This window comes from Microcaecilia unicolor, chromosome 3 (genome assembly GCF_901765095.1).
Source record: "Microcaecilia unicolor chromosome 3, aMicUni1.1, whole genome shotgun sequence".
Lineage (NCBI taxonomy): Eukaryota > Metazoa > Chordata > Amphibia > Gymnophiona > Siphonopidae > Microcaecilia > Microcaecilia unicolor.
Genome location: NC_044033.1, coordinates 89,837,147 through 89,853,802, shown reverse-complemented (window position 1 = coordinate 89,853,802; position 16,656 = coordinate 89,837,147). Strand labels below are relative to the sequence as shown.

General features: G+C 42.6%; 1 protein-coding gene across 2 annotated transcripts in view; it reads left to right on the top strand.

Moving 5' to 3' along the window:
- Positions 1-4,239: 4,239 nt before the first annotated feature.
- The window catches only part of LOC115465589, a 96,983-nt gene continuing 84,566 nt past the window's right edge, over positions 4,240-16,656 (top strand). For both annotated transcript variants that reach the window (XM_030196162.1, XM_030196161.1), the window contains exons 1-2: positions 4,240-4,474; positions 11,280-11,319. In XM_030196162.1, the coding sequence (XP_030052022.1) occupies positions 4,355-4,474; positions 11,280-11,319 (160 nt within the window). In that variant the 5' untranslated portion in view covers positions 4,240-4,354. The remainder of the gene's footprint in view (positions 4,475-11,279; positions 11,320-16,656) is intronic.

The window sequence follows — 16,656 nt, the reverse complement described above, 5'->3', positions numbered from 1 at the left end:
CTTTCTGTGATTGAAGGTATGAATGATGTGATATTACGGGAATGAGAGTTCCGAGGTGAATGTGTGATGCATTCGTGAATAGTAGGTGTGGACTTTATGTGTTTTGGTTCTTTCCGTAAATCTTTTCGAAAAGATGGGTCTTCAATGATCTGCGGAAGGAAGCTTGCTCGTTGATTGTTCTTAAGTTGCGTGGCAGTGTATTCCAATACTGCGTGCTCATGTGAGAAAAGGTTGATGCATGTAGCGTTTTGTATTTCACGCCTTTGCAATTGGGGAAGTGGAGGTTTAAGAAGGTTCGGGATGATCTTTTGGCGTTTCTGGGTGGTAGGTCTATTAACTCAGACATGTAGGCTGGGGCTTCACCGTGAATGATTTTGTGGACTAATGTGCATACTTTAAAAGTGATGCGTTCCTTTAGTGGAAGCCAGTGTAGTTTCTCTCGTAATGGTTTTGCACTCTCATATTTTGGCTTTCCAAAGATGAGTCTGGCTGCCGTATTCTGGGCTGTTTGAAGTTTTCTCAGTGTTTGTTCTTTGCAACCTGCGTATAGTGAGTTGCAGTAATCCAGATGGCTGAGCACGAGGGATTGTACTAGGCTGCGGAAGACGGATCTTGGGAAGTATGGTCTTATCCTTTTAAGTTTCCACATGCTGTAGAACATCTTTTTAGTTGTGTTGTTAGCATGAGTATTGAGCGTTAGGTGGCGGTCGATAGTGACTCCAAGGATCTTTAGTGTTTCTGAGATTTGAAGGTTCAGGTTTGGTGTGTTTATAGCTGTAAATTCTTTTGTGTTGTATTGGGAGGTGAGTATTAGGCATTGAGTTTTTTCTGCGTTTAATTTCATGCTGAAGGATGTACTCAGCTGAGCATAAGAGAGATAGTTGGGTGGGATGTTCTGTGTCTAAGCAATCTATGTTCTCTTTACTGCCTAACTACAATGTGCTCCTCCAACATCCATTCCCTCTGCCTCACTTTCCTCCATCCAAAGTGGTCCAATCCCTGCTGACAGCAGAAAAACATAGCTAGCATTGCAGTAGGCCCAGTGCTTCTCTGACCTGCTCTTTCTGCCAACAGTTTTCTTTCTCTATGTGGTTCACAGTTGTTTAGCTATTTGGCTTTTGTTCACACCTTTTTCAGTAGCAGATCAAGGTGAGTTACATTCAGGTACACTGAATACTTTGCTGTCCCTGGAGAGCTCACAATCTAAGTTTGTACCTGAGGCAATGGAGGGTTAACTGACTTGCCCAAGATCACAAGGAGCAGCAGCAGGATTTGAACTGGGCATCGCTGGATGGTAAGACTAATGGTCTAACCACTAGACCACTCCACTAGTGATTTGCAGACTTCTAGAGTGGCCTAATGGTTAGGTTAGTGGGCAGAGTCCCACCATGGCTTCTGGTGACCCCAGGGAAGACACCTAACTCTTCAATACACTGGGGACAATGAAAGTACCTATTTATAACATGGTTGTACCATAGAAAGGTAGCATATCAAATGCATGACCCATACCAGGAGAGGTAACAGGAAAACAGGTCAGTGAAGCTCCTGGCCTGGTATGCCATTGATTCCACTCTCCTGTTGTTGTTTAAGATTGACCACAATTAACCACCCGGGCAGCTAATCATTGCACATTACTTTTATTTTTCTTTTTTTGTGCCAAAATGTGCTGGAGTAAACACAAATATTTAAGATCACTTATCTTATTCAACTCAAATTGGCTGGGTCCTGACACAGATCATGTTTTGCAAACTTGCTGTTTCAAGGCACCCAACTATTGAGTTTCAAAGCAGGGGCGTAGCCAGATACCCAATTTTGGGTGGGCCTGGGCCCAAGATGGGTTGGCAGAAGAACTCTGCCTTGTCCCACAAGTGACTTGGTCTCTCTCTCTCTCACCTGCATACCATATGGTCTCTCAAATATCCTCCCCCCGCATATCTTTTAAATAGATTTTCACCGGCAGCGAGCAACAACTAATACACACTGCTCATGTTGGCCCTACAGCCTGTATCAGTTGCTACTTGCTGCAGGTAATGATCTATTTACAAGGTATGCAGGAGGGACAGTTGTTGGGAGTTTTCGGCTGGTGGGGGTGGGAAGAATGCCTGCCAGCCACATCATAGGGATGGGCCTGGGCCCACCCTTGGCTACGCCACTGTTTCAAAGCAACTGCAACATCTCCTTATGTTGCTAAGATTGATTGTCAAGTAAACACAGTTGCCCGGGATAACATTTAAGACCGTAGTGTCTGTGATTATCCCTGTGAAAATATATGAGCACATTTCTTTAAAAAAATGTTATAAATGCTTTGACATTTTTTTGAGTGTGTTACATTATGTGTGGGTTTTGTGCTTCTATTAGTTTAGGACTGGGCAGGAGAGAGTGAGGAGGGGACCAGAACTGAAGTGATAGTTCTATGGACAGAGGTATTACTAGGTATTTAAAGGAATCAGGGCGGAGAGCCTTAGATCCTCCACCCAGGATTTTGATTTCTAAAGCAATAACAATGACCTTCCTATCCCCAATAAGAATGATCCCATAAAAATGCATAATTTGGCCTCATAATATTAAATTTTAAATGAATATTTTAATTTTCCTATGGCCTCAGTAACAGCAACACAAATTCCCTCCAAAGCCAGCTGCCTGGTACATTATAATGTATTAAGATACACTGCAAAAAGACCATTCTCAGCATATAGCAAAACCAGCCATGCCATAACAGTATCAGTCCTATCTATGAAAAGGTGGTACTGCAAAAATTACAACAGACCCAAAACAAAAAACTACATGTAACAGAATCCCTCACCTTGATTGCACATGCAAAAATACAGACAGACCCCACCCCACCACCACCAAAAACAGAACAAGGGACTACAAATTAGAAACAGAAATATGAGGATAAAAACTAAACTGAAATCTTCAAGAAGCCACTCTTTGCAGTGTAACACTGATAAAACAGAAATGCATTTCCTCTCATAGCACAACACAAAGATATCAGAAATGCACATTTCCCAAAGTTGACATATTCCAATTAATAAATTCAAAACCAAATATATTTTTCAACCTTCATTGTATGGGCATTTTATTTTTCCAACTGTGTTGGTCCTTTCTACTTTTCTTTGTCTGTCTTATAACTTTCTTTTAGCTTAGGTTATGTGCAGCAGAGCCCATTTTATTTCTATAGGCCCTGCTGCAGATAACTTGAGCTAATGTTTAGTAAAAGATCCCATAAGAAAAGCAAGACTATAAATCCCTGCCTGCAATGGGGTAAACCCAGGACTGGATCAACTCTGGTGAATCTGGATCCAGTTGGCAACCTTAGACTTGCCCAGAGTTACAAGATATAGCAGTGGGATTGAACACTGGCTTCCTGGGTTATAGCTCCCTGCTTTAAACACTAAGCTAATCCTCCAAGCTCTACCTCAAGTCCACTCCACTATTAGTGAGAAAATAATATATATTATAATGGAGAAACCGGTCCACAATCAGCTACATTGCAAATTTCATTTTTTTTTTTTTGTGCTATAATTCCAGAGCTGCCAAGTTACCCATTCAAGGCGGGAGACTTTTCGGCCAGTCCTGGATTTCTGCCAACCTCATCCTGGTGCATTATGGGACCTGCATGGCTAGAATCATGGACTACAAATACTACACTGCTTTGGGGTGTGAATTTAAAACCAGGACTAGCCAAAAAGTCTCCCTCCTGGAATGGGTAACTTGGAAGCTCTGTAATTCTATAATCTTGTTTTAATAGATTTGTTATTGTAACTTACCAAGAGGACCTTGGTGATTAGATAAGGAATAAATATTAATACATAAACCAGTGGTTCCCAAACCTGTCCTGTAGTACCCTCAGTCAATCAGATTTTTTATCTGCAATGAATGTGCATGAGATGGATTTGAATGCAACAGAGGCTATGCATGCAAATCCAATCCTTTACTTACTGATTATAAATATCTTTAAAGTGCAACTAGCTGGTGGTTCCCCAGGACAGATTTGGGGACCACTGACCTAGCGCTTTGCAACCATGTGCTTTGCATGTTTTGAATTATTCTTGCACAAGACATTAAACCACTTGGTTTATTGCACGACCAGGGTTAGAGTGGAAGAGATTGGCAAATTCCCAGGTCCTGCCTTAAATATGAGGTGAAAATAAGCTCCACCCCCAGTGTACAGGTGGCGATGTTGCTCAGTAACTAAAATGCACTTTTGTCTTATTCATTGTGTTTTTGCATCAAGGAACATCCTAGGGATGGCTACTGGCTTAAGAGAGAAAGCAAGTGGTAGTTCTAGATGAGTTCAGAAATATGACGTATTTTATTTAATTGTTTTTGAAGTATATGGTAAATCTTTACAATGAAGCAGGTGTTCTTTTTCACTCTTTTTTGTGTGATGTCTTTACTCCTGGCAAAACAATTAAGTGAAGAAATTTCCAAAGCTACCTTTAGAGACAAGGCAAAACTTGCAAATGAAAAGTTGAGTGTCTCAAACCTGCCAAGTGAATAAAAGTACTTAAAGATAGTCTCCTTGTAGACTTTGCCATTATATTAAAGTATTTTTCCTAGGGATTCCAAAAATATTTGCTGGACTCCTTTTCTGTTTTCCTGGAGCTGTGCTAATTTGGCTGGAGACTCTGGAACAGATAAGACTGCAAACTTCAACAAAAAGCAGCATATAAGAAAGAAAAACATGGAAGCTTCCAGCAAAATGCTGGAGACCCAGAGAGAATGGACTGACCTGATAATGGCTGTGCTTCACAAATTCCCTAAATTCATAAACCTACAAACCAGGGGTGGGGGGGTGTTTACTACAGCTTAGCTGGAGTTATCTGTGGCTGGTCCCATAGAAATAAAATGGGCCCTGCTGCAGATAACTCGAGCTAAGCTTTAGTAAACAACCCTCCAGGGTTGTAGGCCATGAAAGCAGAGTTGAAGCTACAAGAAAGTCTCAGGGCCCTATTTACTAAGTATATTTCCTGTATGTATAAAATGGCAGCAAATCTTCAGTTAAAAAAAAAAAGCCCCTGAAGTGATTATTTAAGAAGAGGCACTGGAGAGTTTTGATTTCCCTTTATTTCCAGATTGGATTATGCCTTTGATCATTTGCTGCTGTGGTGCTTTTAAATGGAATAAAATAACTTATCTGGTAATCAACCTTATTGTGATATAGAGCAACCCTGTTATCTCCTTCAGACTTCCTTCTGGAGGTGTTATGGGGTTTAGATAAATAATGGGCTTATATCTGGAAGACTCAACTTGGTTTGTATGTGTGAGAGAGGCAGGGCTTTTTTTTGAGGGGGTACTGAGTACCGGCACCTTTTCCATTGTCTGCTAAAATTGACTTCTGGTCCCCAAGTTTTAATGAAAAACCTCAGGCTCTACACACCAATTCTGCCTTGTCATATATTCTGTGACTGGTTGCAGGGAGCCTGGCTATTGTGGGGAGGGTCCCTCAGTGATCACCCCACCCCTGAAGGGCGGCCTGACATGAGTACCGGCAACGTTTTCATTAGATAAAATCAGTGCGTTTTTTTCTAGCAAAAAAGGTGCTGGTACTCAAATTCTAGGCCACCCTTCAGGGATGGGCTGATTACTGAGGGACCCACTCCACAATAGCCAAGACCCCTGCAACCAGTCACAGAATCTATGGCAAGGCAGAATTGGTGTGTGGAGCCTGAACATTTTCATTAAAACTTGGGGTCCATGGGTCAATTTTAGCAGACAATGGAAAAGGTGCTGGTACTCAGTACCCCCTCAAAAAAAGCCCTGGATAAAATGCACTGGAGAGAGGTATAATGCTAGAATATGAGAGTGCTGTGGAAGATTTAGTGTATTACTGGGTGAAATCTGTTTAGAAAGGAGTGATTATTTTAATATGGCCAGCTTAATTCCATTCTGTCATAAGTTGCTCTGTAGTTGCCAACTGATTTGGTTTCTGGAGAAAGATTAAAAGGTGTGTGGGTGGGTTTTTTTTTTTTTTTTTTTAAAGAAAGGGAAATGTACAGAGTGACTACATTAACTCCTGAGCCAGCAGTTCCCAAACTTGTCCTGGGAACTCCCCAGCCAGTCAGGGTTTCAGGATACCCACAATGAATATTCATCAGAGAGATTTGCATACAGTGGAGGCAGTGCATGCAATCTCTCATGACTATTCATTGTGGATGTTCTGAAAATCTGATTGGCTGAGGAACCCCCCCAGAACGAGTTTGGGAACTACTGGCCTGAGCCATGTAATCCAGAGAAGTGGTTCTTAGAAGCACAGCCAGCCTGTCAAGGTTTTAAGATATCCACAATGAAAATGCATGGGAGACATGTGCCTTTCAAGGGTGGCAGTGCATGTAGATCTGTCTCATGAATATTCATTGTGAATATCCCTGAAAATCTGACTGGCTGAGTCTTGAAATTTTGGTTGAGAACCCCTGGCCTACAGCAACCATATTTTCAGGATCGGTGTATTTCTATAAAAGTGAGAACCAAAACTGCAAATAAAATAAAAAATCTAGTGCAAAACTGGAAAAAAAAATGTATATCAATTGCTTGCCAATTCAGCTCTTGTTACAGCCAGTTCTGGGTTTGAACCTTTCTTCAAGGAGCACTTTGGTATGTAGTCCATTTGAAATCAGTATACAGGCTCCATAGTGCCACAGTAGGGAAAGGAAAGCCAAGCCAAGCCTAAGTTTCAAGTTGTCAATTAGCAGCTTTGGGTCACTTTCCATTTCACTGGCCCTTATGTTGCAGAATTCATAGAGATAGGAGTTCCAAATCTACTGATGACAAGTGTTAACCTGTATTAGAAAATTAAGAACTGTAACTGCAAATTGAATACACTCCAATTCACCTTTCCACTCATATAGTAAAAAAGTCTCTGGATTTTTAAAAAAATGTTTTCTGGATCACCACAAGATTTACATATAATGAGTCTCTGCTATATGCATATTCCTTGTGGCTTTCCAGAAAACCTGATGGCCATGTGCCCCTCCAGAAGAGATTTGAGAAGCACAAACCTAGGTATATTTGGTTTGGCTTTGCTAATTGGTGTATTGCACTTCAGTGTTCACATGTAAAGCATGTAATAAATTAGTAAATTTTTTATCAATGTGTCTGAGCACTACCTTTCTCACATAGACAGCTGAGACATACATGGCTTACTGGAACTGAGAGACAAACCCTATGGGGAAAGCGTTATCTTACCAATACTGGTCATGGGATCAACTGTAGAAATGTGCTATATTTGTATACTATCTTTTCTCCATGCAGATTCAAAACACTGCTAGGAATACAAAATTACTTACTGACCTCAATGCCTTGATAGCTTTCAGGCTTACAAGTGGTATATAAGAAATTTAAATATGTGTATGCTATTTCTTCCTTTATGACATTGCTAAAAATCCATCCCTTTCCGAACATGCAACTAAAAGTCTCATATGCTTTCATTTATCCCCATTCTCCCCCCCCCCCCCCCCCCCCGACTACTGCAACTTCTCCTCAAGGGTCTCCCACAGAACCATCTTTCTCCGTTGTAATCTGTTCAAACTGCAGGTGCTAAACGTATCTTCCTTCAACATTGCTATAGCTATGAAACCCCTCTCCTCAAGCTATTACACTTTCTCCCCATACAGTTCACTTATATTGCTCACTGTACAAAAGTATTTATTGTGCATCTCCTCATTGTTACCATTTTTTCTGTCTCCCTACAGTCTTTTTTTTTTTTTGAACATTGTTCATCTAGCAAGTCACTCTTATTTGTGCCGTTTTCCATTGCTAGCTCCTTTCTCTGCTGTTTAAGCTTTGCTGCACCATTTGCCTGGAACTGACTCGGAATTCACAACTCACCTTTTGAGGTTTTTAACATCTCATACGTTCTCCCAGAAACCTAGCTTCCACTAATGATGATGGAACATTCACAGAAAACATGTCCCGCTGATCATTTCGCCAATAAGAGCCTCCAAATTTAGGTCTGAACTATCTAAACCTACTCCAACAGAGGAAAATAGTCCAACCTATGGTTCAGCCTCAATCGCTGGAGATCCTAGAATCCAAGGACTCAAAACTGACCAAAACTGGACATTTTTTCAACCACTAACAGTTCAGGATGTAAGATCACTGCTCTGAAATGCTCCCGAGCCAACTGCTCCCTGGATCAGTGCCCAAAATAGTTACTCAAATTCATCCCTATGGAAGCGGTAAACTGATTACTCGATGATCTCAATTAGCTGTTAAAAAATGGCTCTCTTCCTCCTGATATGGGCAAAATTGTTCTCATTCCACTGTTAAAGGGATCTGGGCTAGATGTAACCGCCTGTAAACTATCGTCTAGTGGCAAGCATACCCATTTTTACTAAAGTATTAGAAACCTACATTAGTAATCAACTCTCTTTATATCTGGAAACGTTTTCTATATTACCCTGGTCACAAGTTGGCATTAGATCATCAACATTGCTGCTAGTTCTCACTGCATATGTCAAATAACACCTGTGCAAAGGAAACCAATTAATTCTTCTCCAATTCGATTATATAGGCAGCGTTCGATTTGGTTGACCACACATTGCTACTTGAACGTCTGGACCAGATAGGAATAATAGAGACTGTGATCAAATGGTTCAGTGAATTCCTTTTAAATCGAAGTTATTCTGTCAGGCAAAACAGCAAACTTTCCAACTACTGGTCTCCTAACTGCGGGTCCCTCAGGGATCTCCCCTCTCACCTATCCTGTTCAATCTCTTTGTCATCCTTTGTCTCAATACACCTGGGTCTTAATCAACTACTATTATCCTATGTGGATGACATCCTGCTTCTCTTACCAGTGACAGCATCAAACAAAGATACAATTCAGTCTGTAGGGAATGGAATGACTGCTGTTAGCACCTAGGCTCTGACCAATAAACTGAAAATTGAACGCACAAAAAACCAAGGTCCTGTAGTTCCAAAACCACATCATCAATATCTTTGTCCAATGGTCAAAGCTTTACAGTTGAATCTGAAACCAGAGTACTAGGGGTCTTGCTTGATTCTTCACTCACCTTCTCATCCCATATTAACCAGTTATGGAAGAAAATGCTATTCAAAATGAGACTGCTATGTCTAATCAGATCATTCTTTGACCAAAAAGCCTTGCACTACTACTACTAATCATTTTCTATAGTGCTGCTAGATGTACTCAGGTACCTTCTCTGTCTCTAGAGGGCTCGCAATCTAAGTTTTGGTACCTGGGGCAATGGAGGGTTAAGTGACTTGCCCAAGGTCACAAGGAAATGGGGGGGCAGGGGGGACAAAATTCCCCGGGCCTAGGCCTCCAAGGGGGGCCCGGCGCCGCAGTCCCACCCGCCTTCCGTCGTCGACCATCTGCCACCGGGCCGGGATCCCTGCTTTGAAATCACAGCGTCTCTCACCTACGTGTGAAAGCGCTGTAGGCAGCAGCAGATCGCCTCCCTTTGGGCCTCCTTCCCGCCCTCGCGGAAGTTACGTCAGACGAGGGCGGGACACAGGGAGGGAAGGAGGCCCAAAGGGAGGTGATCTGCTGCCTGCAGCACTTTCACACGGAGGTGAGAGACGCTGTGATTTCAATGCAGGGGGCCCGTTCTGGTGGCGGACAGAGGGGGGGAGGTGGTGACCTCGGGGGGGGGGGCTGGGGCGGGGCCTCGGGGGTGGCTTTGCCCTGGCCCAGTCTCGCCCCGGGCCTGGCCCAGTCTCTCGGCGGCCCTGTGCAGTGGGAATCAAATCCAGTTCCCCAGGATCAAAGTCCACTGCACTAACCACTAGGCTACCCCTCCACTCCAGTCCTACCTCACTTGGATTACTGTAACTTTCTATTTCTTAATATTGTGTCGTATCAGAAAAAACTTAAAATCATACAGAATACAGCTGGTAGACTAATATACAGTTTGAATAGATATACTAGTGTTCCAACTCACCTTAACAAACTGCACTGGCTTTCCCATAGCAGAAAGTCTCAGGTTCACAGCTGCTTGTTTTAGTTTTTCAAATCTTAGAGGGTTTCACCTTTGAACTGCTGACTAAGACTGCTTTGCTATATTTGGTCCAGTCTAACAGACTGAAAGAACAACTGATGCTAGCATCACCGTTTCAAAAGACAATTCGAAATCAGAAGATTTTCAGCTCTCTAATCCTTGTACTTGGAGTTAAAATATGGAAATCTCCACCTATTGCCATCGGAACAGAAAACAGCTACTTTAGCTTCAGAAAGAGGCTAAAAACTTTTCTCTTCCCAAAGACTGCTTCATAACGATCCATTGACTTCTACCTCCTAGAATCATGCACGATCCTTTTCTATGTTTTTATCTCGTGCATTACACCAATGGTCTCTAATTGTTCTCATACCTCACACTAACTTTATTGGCTTTTGTCTTACCTAGAATGTAAACCGCACTGAACTCTGGAAAAGGGATATTAGTGGTATACAAGAAATGATTTGATTTGTCATGTATCTATTATGACTAAACATAAGCTCTATGGAGATCTATGTATGCATTTGCACATGAGATATTAGTTCTAGTATTATGTACAGTAAGTTCACTATATTATAGAATGTGGCAAAAATCATGTATTAAGGCAGAATCCCACTTCATGGTGTGACTACTGGGAATGCAGTGATGGAGCCCTTGTGTGTGATAAAGGAGGCTGCATTGGCTAGTACTCCTAGTCTCCTTTGAATTGTGTGAAAGAAAATTGTGAGAGTGAAATCAGGCTAGCAATGCAAGGGTTGCAGTCTGCATGTTAAATGTAAAGGAAATGTTTGTGGTTAAGGCAGTGATTCTCATGCCTGTCCTGGGGGACAACCAGCCAGTTGGGTGAGATACATATGAGAGAAATCGCATATAATAGATTTGCATGCCTGTCACCTCCGTCTCGTGCATATTCATTAGAGATCAGAAAATCCAACTGGCTGGTGGTCCCCAAGGACAGGTTTGAGAACCAGTGGGCTAGGGTCCTGTAAGCACGCCCCTGTTTCAGTTCATAACTGAGTTTTTGGTTTTTTTTTTTAATACATTTGAATTGAAAGGCTTTGGTTTCCTGTGTTAATGTTCAGATTTAAAAAGTATCTTTTACTGGTAAGTGACTTGCCCAAGTGCATCACTGTTCTTGTGACCTTGGCCAAGTCACTTAACCCTTCGTTGCTGTACGTACAAGCTCAGATTGTAAGCCCTCTGGGGATAGGGAAAAGCCTATTGTACTTGAATATAACTCTACTTGAATTATTATTGAAAAGTGGGTTAAATTGTTAATATTGAATTGTAACATACCAATTTTTTTTTTAATTTTAGGATAATTTTGTTCAGCTAATTGAAAAGCAGAGGCAATTGGGTAAGAAATTTTTATTTGATTTAATATTTGCATACTAAGGGGGTCTTAGCTCGAATTATCTGCAGCAGGGCCCATAGGAATAAAATGGGCCCTGCTGCAGATAACTCGAGCTAAACTTTTATAGTAAAAGACCCCCTAAGTAAATTCAAACCGTATATGTGCAAAAATATAGAAATACTATATAAGTGGTTTCTCAGAGCTGCTGTTTTTCCATCTTTATAAAGGAGATTTGTCTTGTGATATTATGTTTGTATTATTTTTTTCCTCATATTTGCACATTTTTTCCCCTGGCACCTCCAATTGTTTTTCCTGCCCATTTTAACCATTGCCTCGCACCCATATTTTGCCATTCTTCCCTTATTGATCTCATTTATGACAAAGGTACTCCTCCCAAGGGACACAGACTGCAACTTCCTTCACAAGCTGATCATATGCACTTATCTAACCAGCAAGTGTCGCTGTCACTGTTAAGACAACAGCAGAGACATGTCCCTTCCAGGGACTAAACTCCAGATCTACAGTATCACCAGCTTTGGTCAGCCTAAGACACATGAGAAAGGCATGGGAATTGAAATCAAGTCCTCCTGCCCAGTGAACAAAGACTAGGGGACATGCTCTGAAGTCAATAAGGAATACATTTAAAACAAATAGGAGAAACTACTGTACTTTTTTTTTTCAATGCCAGGGGATGTAGTAAAACAGTTGGCATAGACAAGATTTAATAAAGGTTAGGAGAAAAAAGTCCATAAACCATTATTTTATTTTTGTTACATTTGTACCCCGCGCTTTCCCACTCATGGCAGGCTCAATGCGGCTTACATGGGGCAATGGAGGGTTAAGTGACTTGCCCAGAGTCACAAGGAGCTGCCTGTGCCTGAAGTGGGAATTGAACTCGGTTCCCCAGGACCAAAGTCCACCACCCTAACCACTAGGCCACTTCTCAATAGAGAGGGAAAACAGCTGCTTATCCTTGGAGTAAGCTGTGTAAACTCTGGCTACCTTTTGGGATACTGACAGGTACTTGTGACCTGGATTGGCCAATGTCAGAAACAGGACACTGAGTCTTATTGCCCTTTGGTCTGACTCGGTAGGGAAATTCTTATTGAGGTGGGAGATGTTGTACAAACCAGGGGCGTAGGTGGTTGGTGAGGGCCAGAGGCCAAAGTGGGGGGGCACATTTTGCTCCACTGCCCTTCCGCTCCCTATCCACTGCTGCCACTGTACATATCACCTAATGCATGCTTATTAGGTGAATCAGTAGTATTATGCTAACATTGTATTTATCTCTGGTATTTGAATTCTAGTGCTGTTAAATGTGTATATTTTTGATACTGTTTTACAGTAGTTCTATTAACTACTATTACTACTACTATTTAGCATTTCTATAGCGCTACAAGGCATACGCATCGCTGCACAAACATAGAAGACAGTCCCTGCTCAAAGAGCTTACAATCTAATAGACAAAAAATAAAGTAATCAAATCAATTAATGTGTACAGGAAGGAGGAGAGGAGGGTAGGTGGAGGCGAGTGGTTACAAGTGGTTATGAGTCAAAAGCAATGTTAAAGAGGTGGGCTTTCAGTCTAGATTTAAAGGTGGCCAAGGATGGGGCAAGACGTATGGGCTCAGGAAGTTTATTCCAGGTGTAGGGTGCAGCGAGACAGAAGGTGCGAAGTCTGGAGTTGGCAGTAGTGGAGAAGGGAACAGATAAGAAGGATTTATCCATGGAGCGGAGTGCACGGGAAGGGGTGTAGGGAAGGACGAGTGTGGAGAGATTCTGCAAACCTGCTCCTGCTTCTGTATTCAATGCCTGAATCAGATTTGTACCCAGTGGCAGCTGTGAAGAAAAGACCTTGGCTTTGCTCGCTCAGGAAGTGGGGCAAAATTCCCACTTTGGTTTAGAGCCAGATGTGTAGACGTGTTGTTGTTTGATATAGACCCCTGACACATGTTTGATATAGACCCCTGACACAATCTACTTTTTTTTCAAGTTTACCTCATTTATTGTATTTATGTTTATTTCTTGGTTATTTTACTATTGTTATGCTGTTAACAAAATTGTATGTTTTATGTTAAACTGTACCTGCTGCACACCGCCTTGGGTGAATCTTTTCATAAAGGCAGTTAATAAATCCCAATAAATAGGGACTTCTGATGAGAGGCTGGGTAGCTAACTTTGTTTCATAATTTTAAAAATAGTTTTATAATTGTTAAAGGATGGGCAGCATTCCATTAAGAACACCTTTCTTCCCTTCTTCTTTTAATATTTTCCCTAATTTGCTTGAGTGCTTTACCTCGTCCTGATTTCTCACCTTACAGGCACTTAGTCTTAAGCTCATCTGCTTTGCTGCAGCATGTAACATCACAGCCTAAACCATGGGAACTGTACAAAGTTCAAATCTTTATTTTGATTTACCATCCCTAGTATGCAGACAAAAAAGCAACACTGGGCCTTCAAGACTGGGACAACTGTAATTCTTTATTTAACAAGTGACCCGACATGGGCCGTGTTTCGGCGTTAGGCAACGCCTGTCTCAGGGGTCAAAGTGTAGTAATGTAATATATAAGTTGTATAGGTTCTGTGCCTATATGATAAAATGGAGATACAATCCCAAAATATATAACTATAGTTATGAATCGCCGCACTTGCGAGGATTGAGCTCTGTAAAGAGCCTTCTCAATTGTACAAAAGCGTTAGTAAAAGCAGTGGGGCAGCCGAATACTGTGTTTTAAAAGACGCCAAACATTTTCGAAAGAGATGGACGTCCATCTTCCGACATAAATCGGTACTTGGACGTCCAAATTGGTATAATCGCAAACCGATTTTGGACGTCTCTAAGAAGAGAGGAACACTGGAATAGCACGGCTGGTGGCATTTTCTAGTCCCTATCACTGAAAATCTGTTAGAGGCAGCCCAGCTTGTGCCACTGCTCCCCACCACTATGCTTCTCTGTTGGCACACCAAGTTTAGAATACGCCTGCAGTGTCCTGATAGAGGAGGGGGCAGCAGAACAGGCCCTCCATCTTTGAACTCAGGTAACCTAATGGAGGGAGTAAAGCAGAAAGTGGATTTTCGGGACTGGAGCAACAGAACTAGTACAGTTCTCAGCCAGCTCCAAAAAACAAAAGTGGAGCCCAGACTGCAGCAACAACAGAGCAGGAGTTAATTCAAGCCAGGACCTGAAGCTGAGCAGGAGCAACAGCAAGGATGGGATTTCAGCAACATCTAAAGATGTAAATATCATTTGATGTTGCTCCTTTAATTTGTATAACATGCCATCTGAAAGCTTTCACTCTTTAGCCTTCAATTTCACTCACTAGGATAGTGATTCTCATTCTTTGGGACTGGCAACCCTGAGCGTCTCTACTCCTGCTATTCCAGTGCACACACAGCTCTACTGATGCAGTTCACCCCCATCCTACAGCACCCTGTATTAGTCCCCCTAAGTCCTACACACAGTTCTTATTCCCTGCCATTCCAGTAGATGTTATATGGTTTTACCTCCATCAAACTTCATTGGAGAATAAGCTATGTAGCCAAACAGTCCCAAATGTCCAGCCTACAAAGAAGCAAACACAATTCTCCCTACCCTCCACTCCATGGTGCAGATCACTGCTTAGCTTGGGTACATACTGCCCAATTAACTGGCCTCTATCAACTTTCTGAAATAATTTCAGCTCATGTTTATTACTCTGCTTTCTCCATCCCACTCCTCTCTCTCCCTTCAGCAGTTCCTATACATTTATCGCACACTCTTCTCCCATCTGAGTCCCCCCCCCCCACCTACCAGCTCCGTTCTCCTGCTGCCCACCACCCTCACTGTCTTTAAAAAAACAATTTGTAAGCGCCGGAGTGACAGGCAGCGCCTCGCGTCTGCCCTGCTACTAAAAATCTCTTCGACGTCGTTAGGGCCTTCCCACATTGAGTCCCGCCCGTCTCGCGGTAATTGGAAGTTACCTCAGAGGAGGGCGGGCCTCAATGTGGGAAGGCCCAACGACGTCAAAGAGATTTTTAGACAGCAGGGCCGACGCGAGGAGCTGCCTGTCACTCCAGCACTTCCAAATTGTTCTTTTAAAGGCAGGACAGGGTGTGAGCAGCGGGAACGGACTCGGAGCACCCCCCCCCCCCCCGGCTGACATCTGGGGCGGACCGCCCCCACCACACCACCATCGTGCGCACCGTTGGGAGGGAGGGAGGGAGGACTGGAGCTCGGGCAGGCGGGGCGACCCTGAGCACGAGGCCTTATGCGGCCGCCTTGCCTTAAGACCGGCCCTGCCTATTACATTTGAGGAGGAAACAGCAAGCCCTCCCAAACCCACCACAAACCCTCTGTACCCACATCTAGGTGCCCCCATCACCCATAAGGGCTATGGTAGCGGTGTACAGTTGTGGGTAGTAGGTTTTGGGGGGGGAAGTTTGGGGGGCTCAGCACACAAGGTAAGGGAGCTATGTACCTTGGAGCATTTTATGAAGTACACTGCAGTGCCCCCTAGGGTGCCCAATTGCTGTTCTGCCATGTCAGTGGGACCAGTGCACTAGAAATGCTGGCTCCTCCTACCTCCAAATGGCTTGCATTTGGATATTTTTGACTTTGGTTTCGAAAATCGCCGAAAGTCAAAGACGTCCAAATCTAAGGATGTCCTTGGTATTTTTGAAACTAAAGATGGATGTCCATCTTTTTTCAAAAATACGCTTTTCCCCGCCTCTGGATTTGGTCATTTTACAAAGATGTCCAAATCCCAACTTAGACGTTTCTTTCGAAAATGCCCCTCATAGTGGTATATAGAATATTCAAATAAAATGAGGTAAAATATAAATAAAAACATCATAAACCACTCAATACAAGCAATTAATGAATGCTAAAGTATATTATACAAAAAAAGCAAAATTTAGAAACAAATGCTTAAATTGACGTCAGACATTAGCAGCAGTAATAAAAGCAAATAAACATGTTTCTTGGCACATGAGCTTTTATGAGCAACTAATCTTCTAAAGAACATTTAAAGAGTCAAGTACTTGCACAAACGCCAAATGCCAGATAGGTAAATATTACCCTGCAGCATGTTCTTGCTGGAGGCCTTGGACACTGCTTGACCCCTTTGAAATATGGATCAAGGCAGCCATTGTAGCTGCCTATATTTTGTAGGAATCTGTGCCTCCTGGGTTGAGGCGGGCACTTAACTCAGACCCAGATGGTCTCTCTGGATGATATTTGCAGGGTAGCAATGGTGGTGTCACTCCATTTGTTTGTTAAGTACTATAGGCTGGATGTGCTTGGTCCTGTTCAGAGTTTTGCAGAGCTATCATTCAAGGCACTTTGCTGTCTCCTGCCGAGTG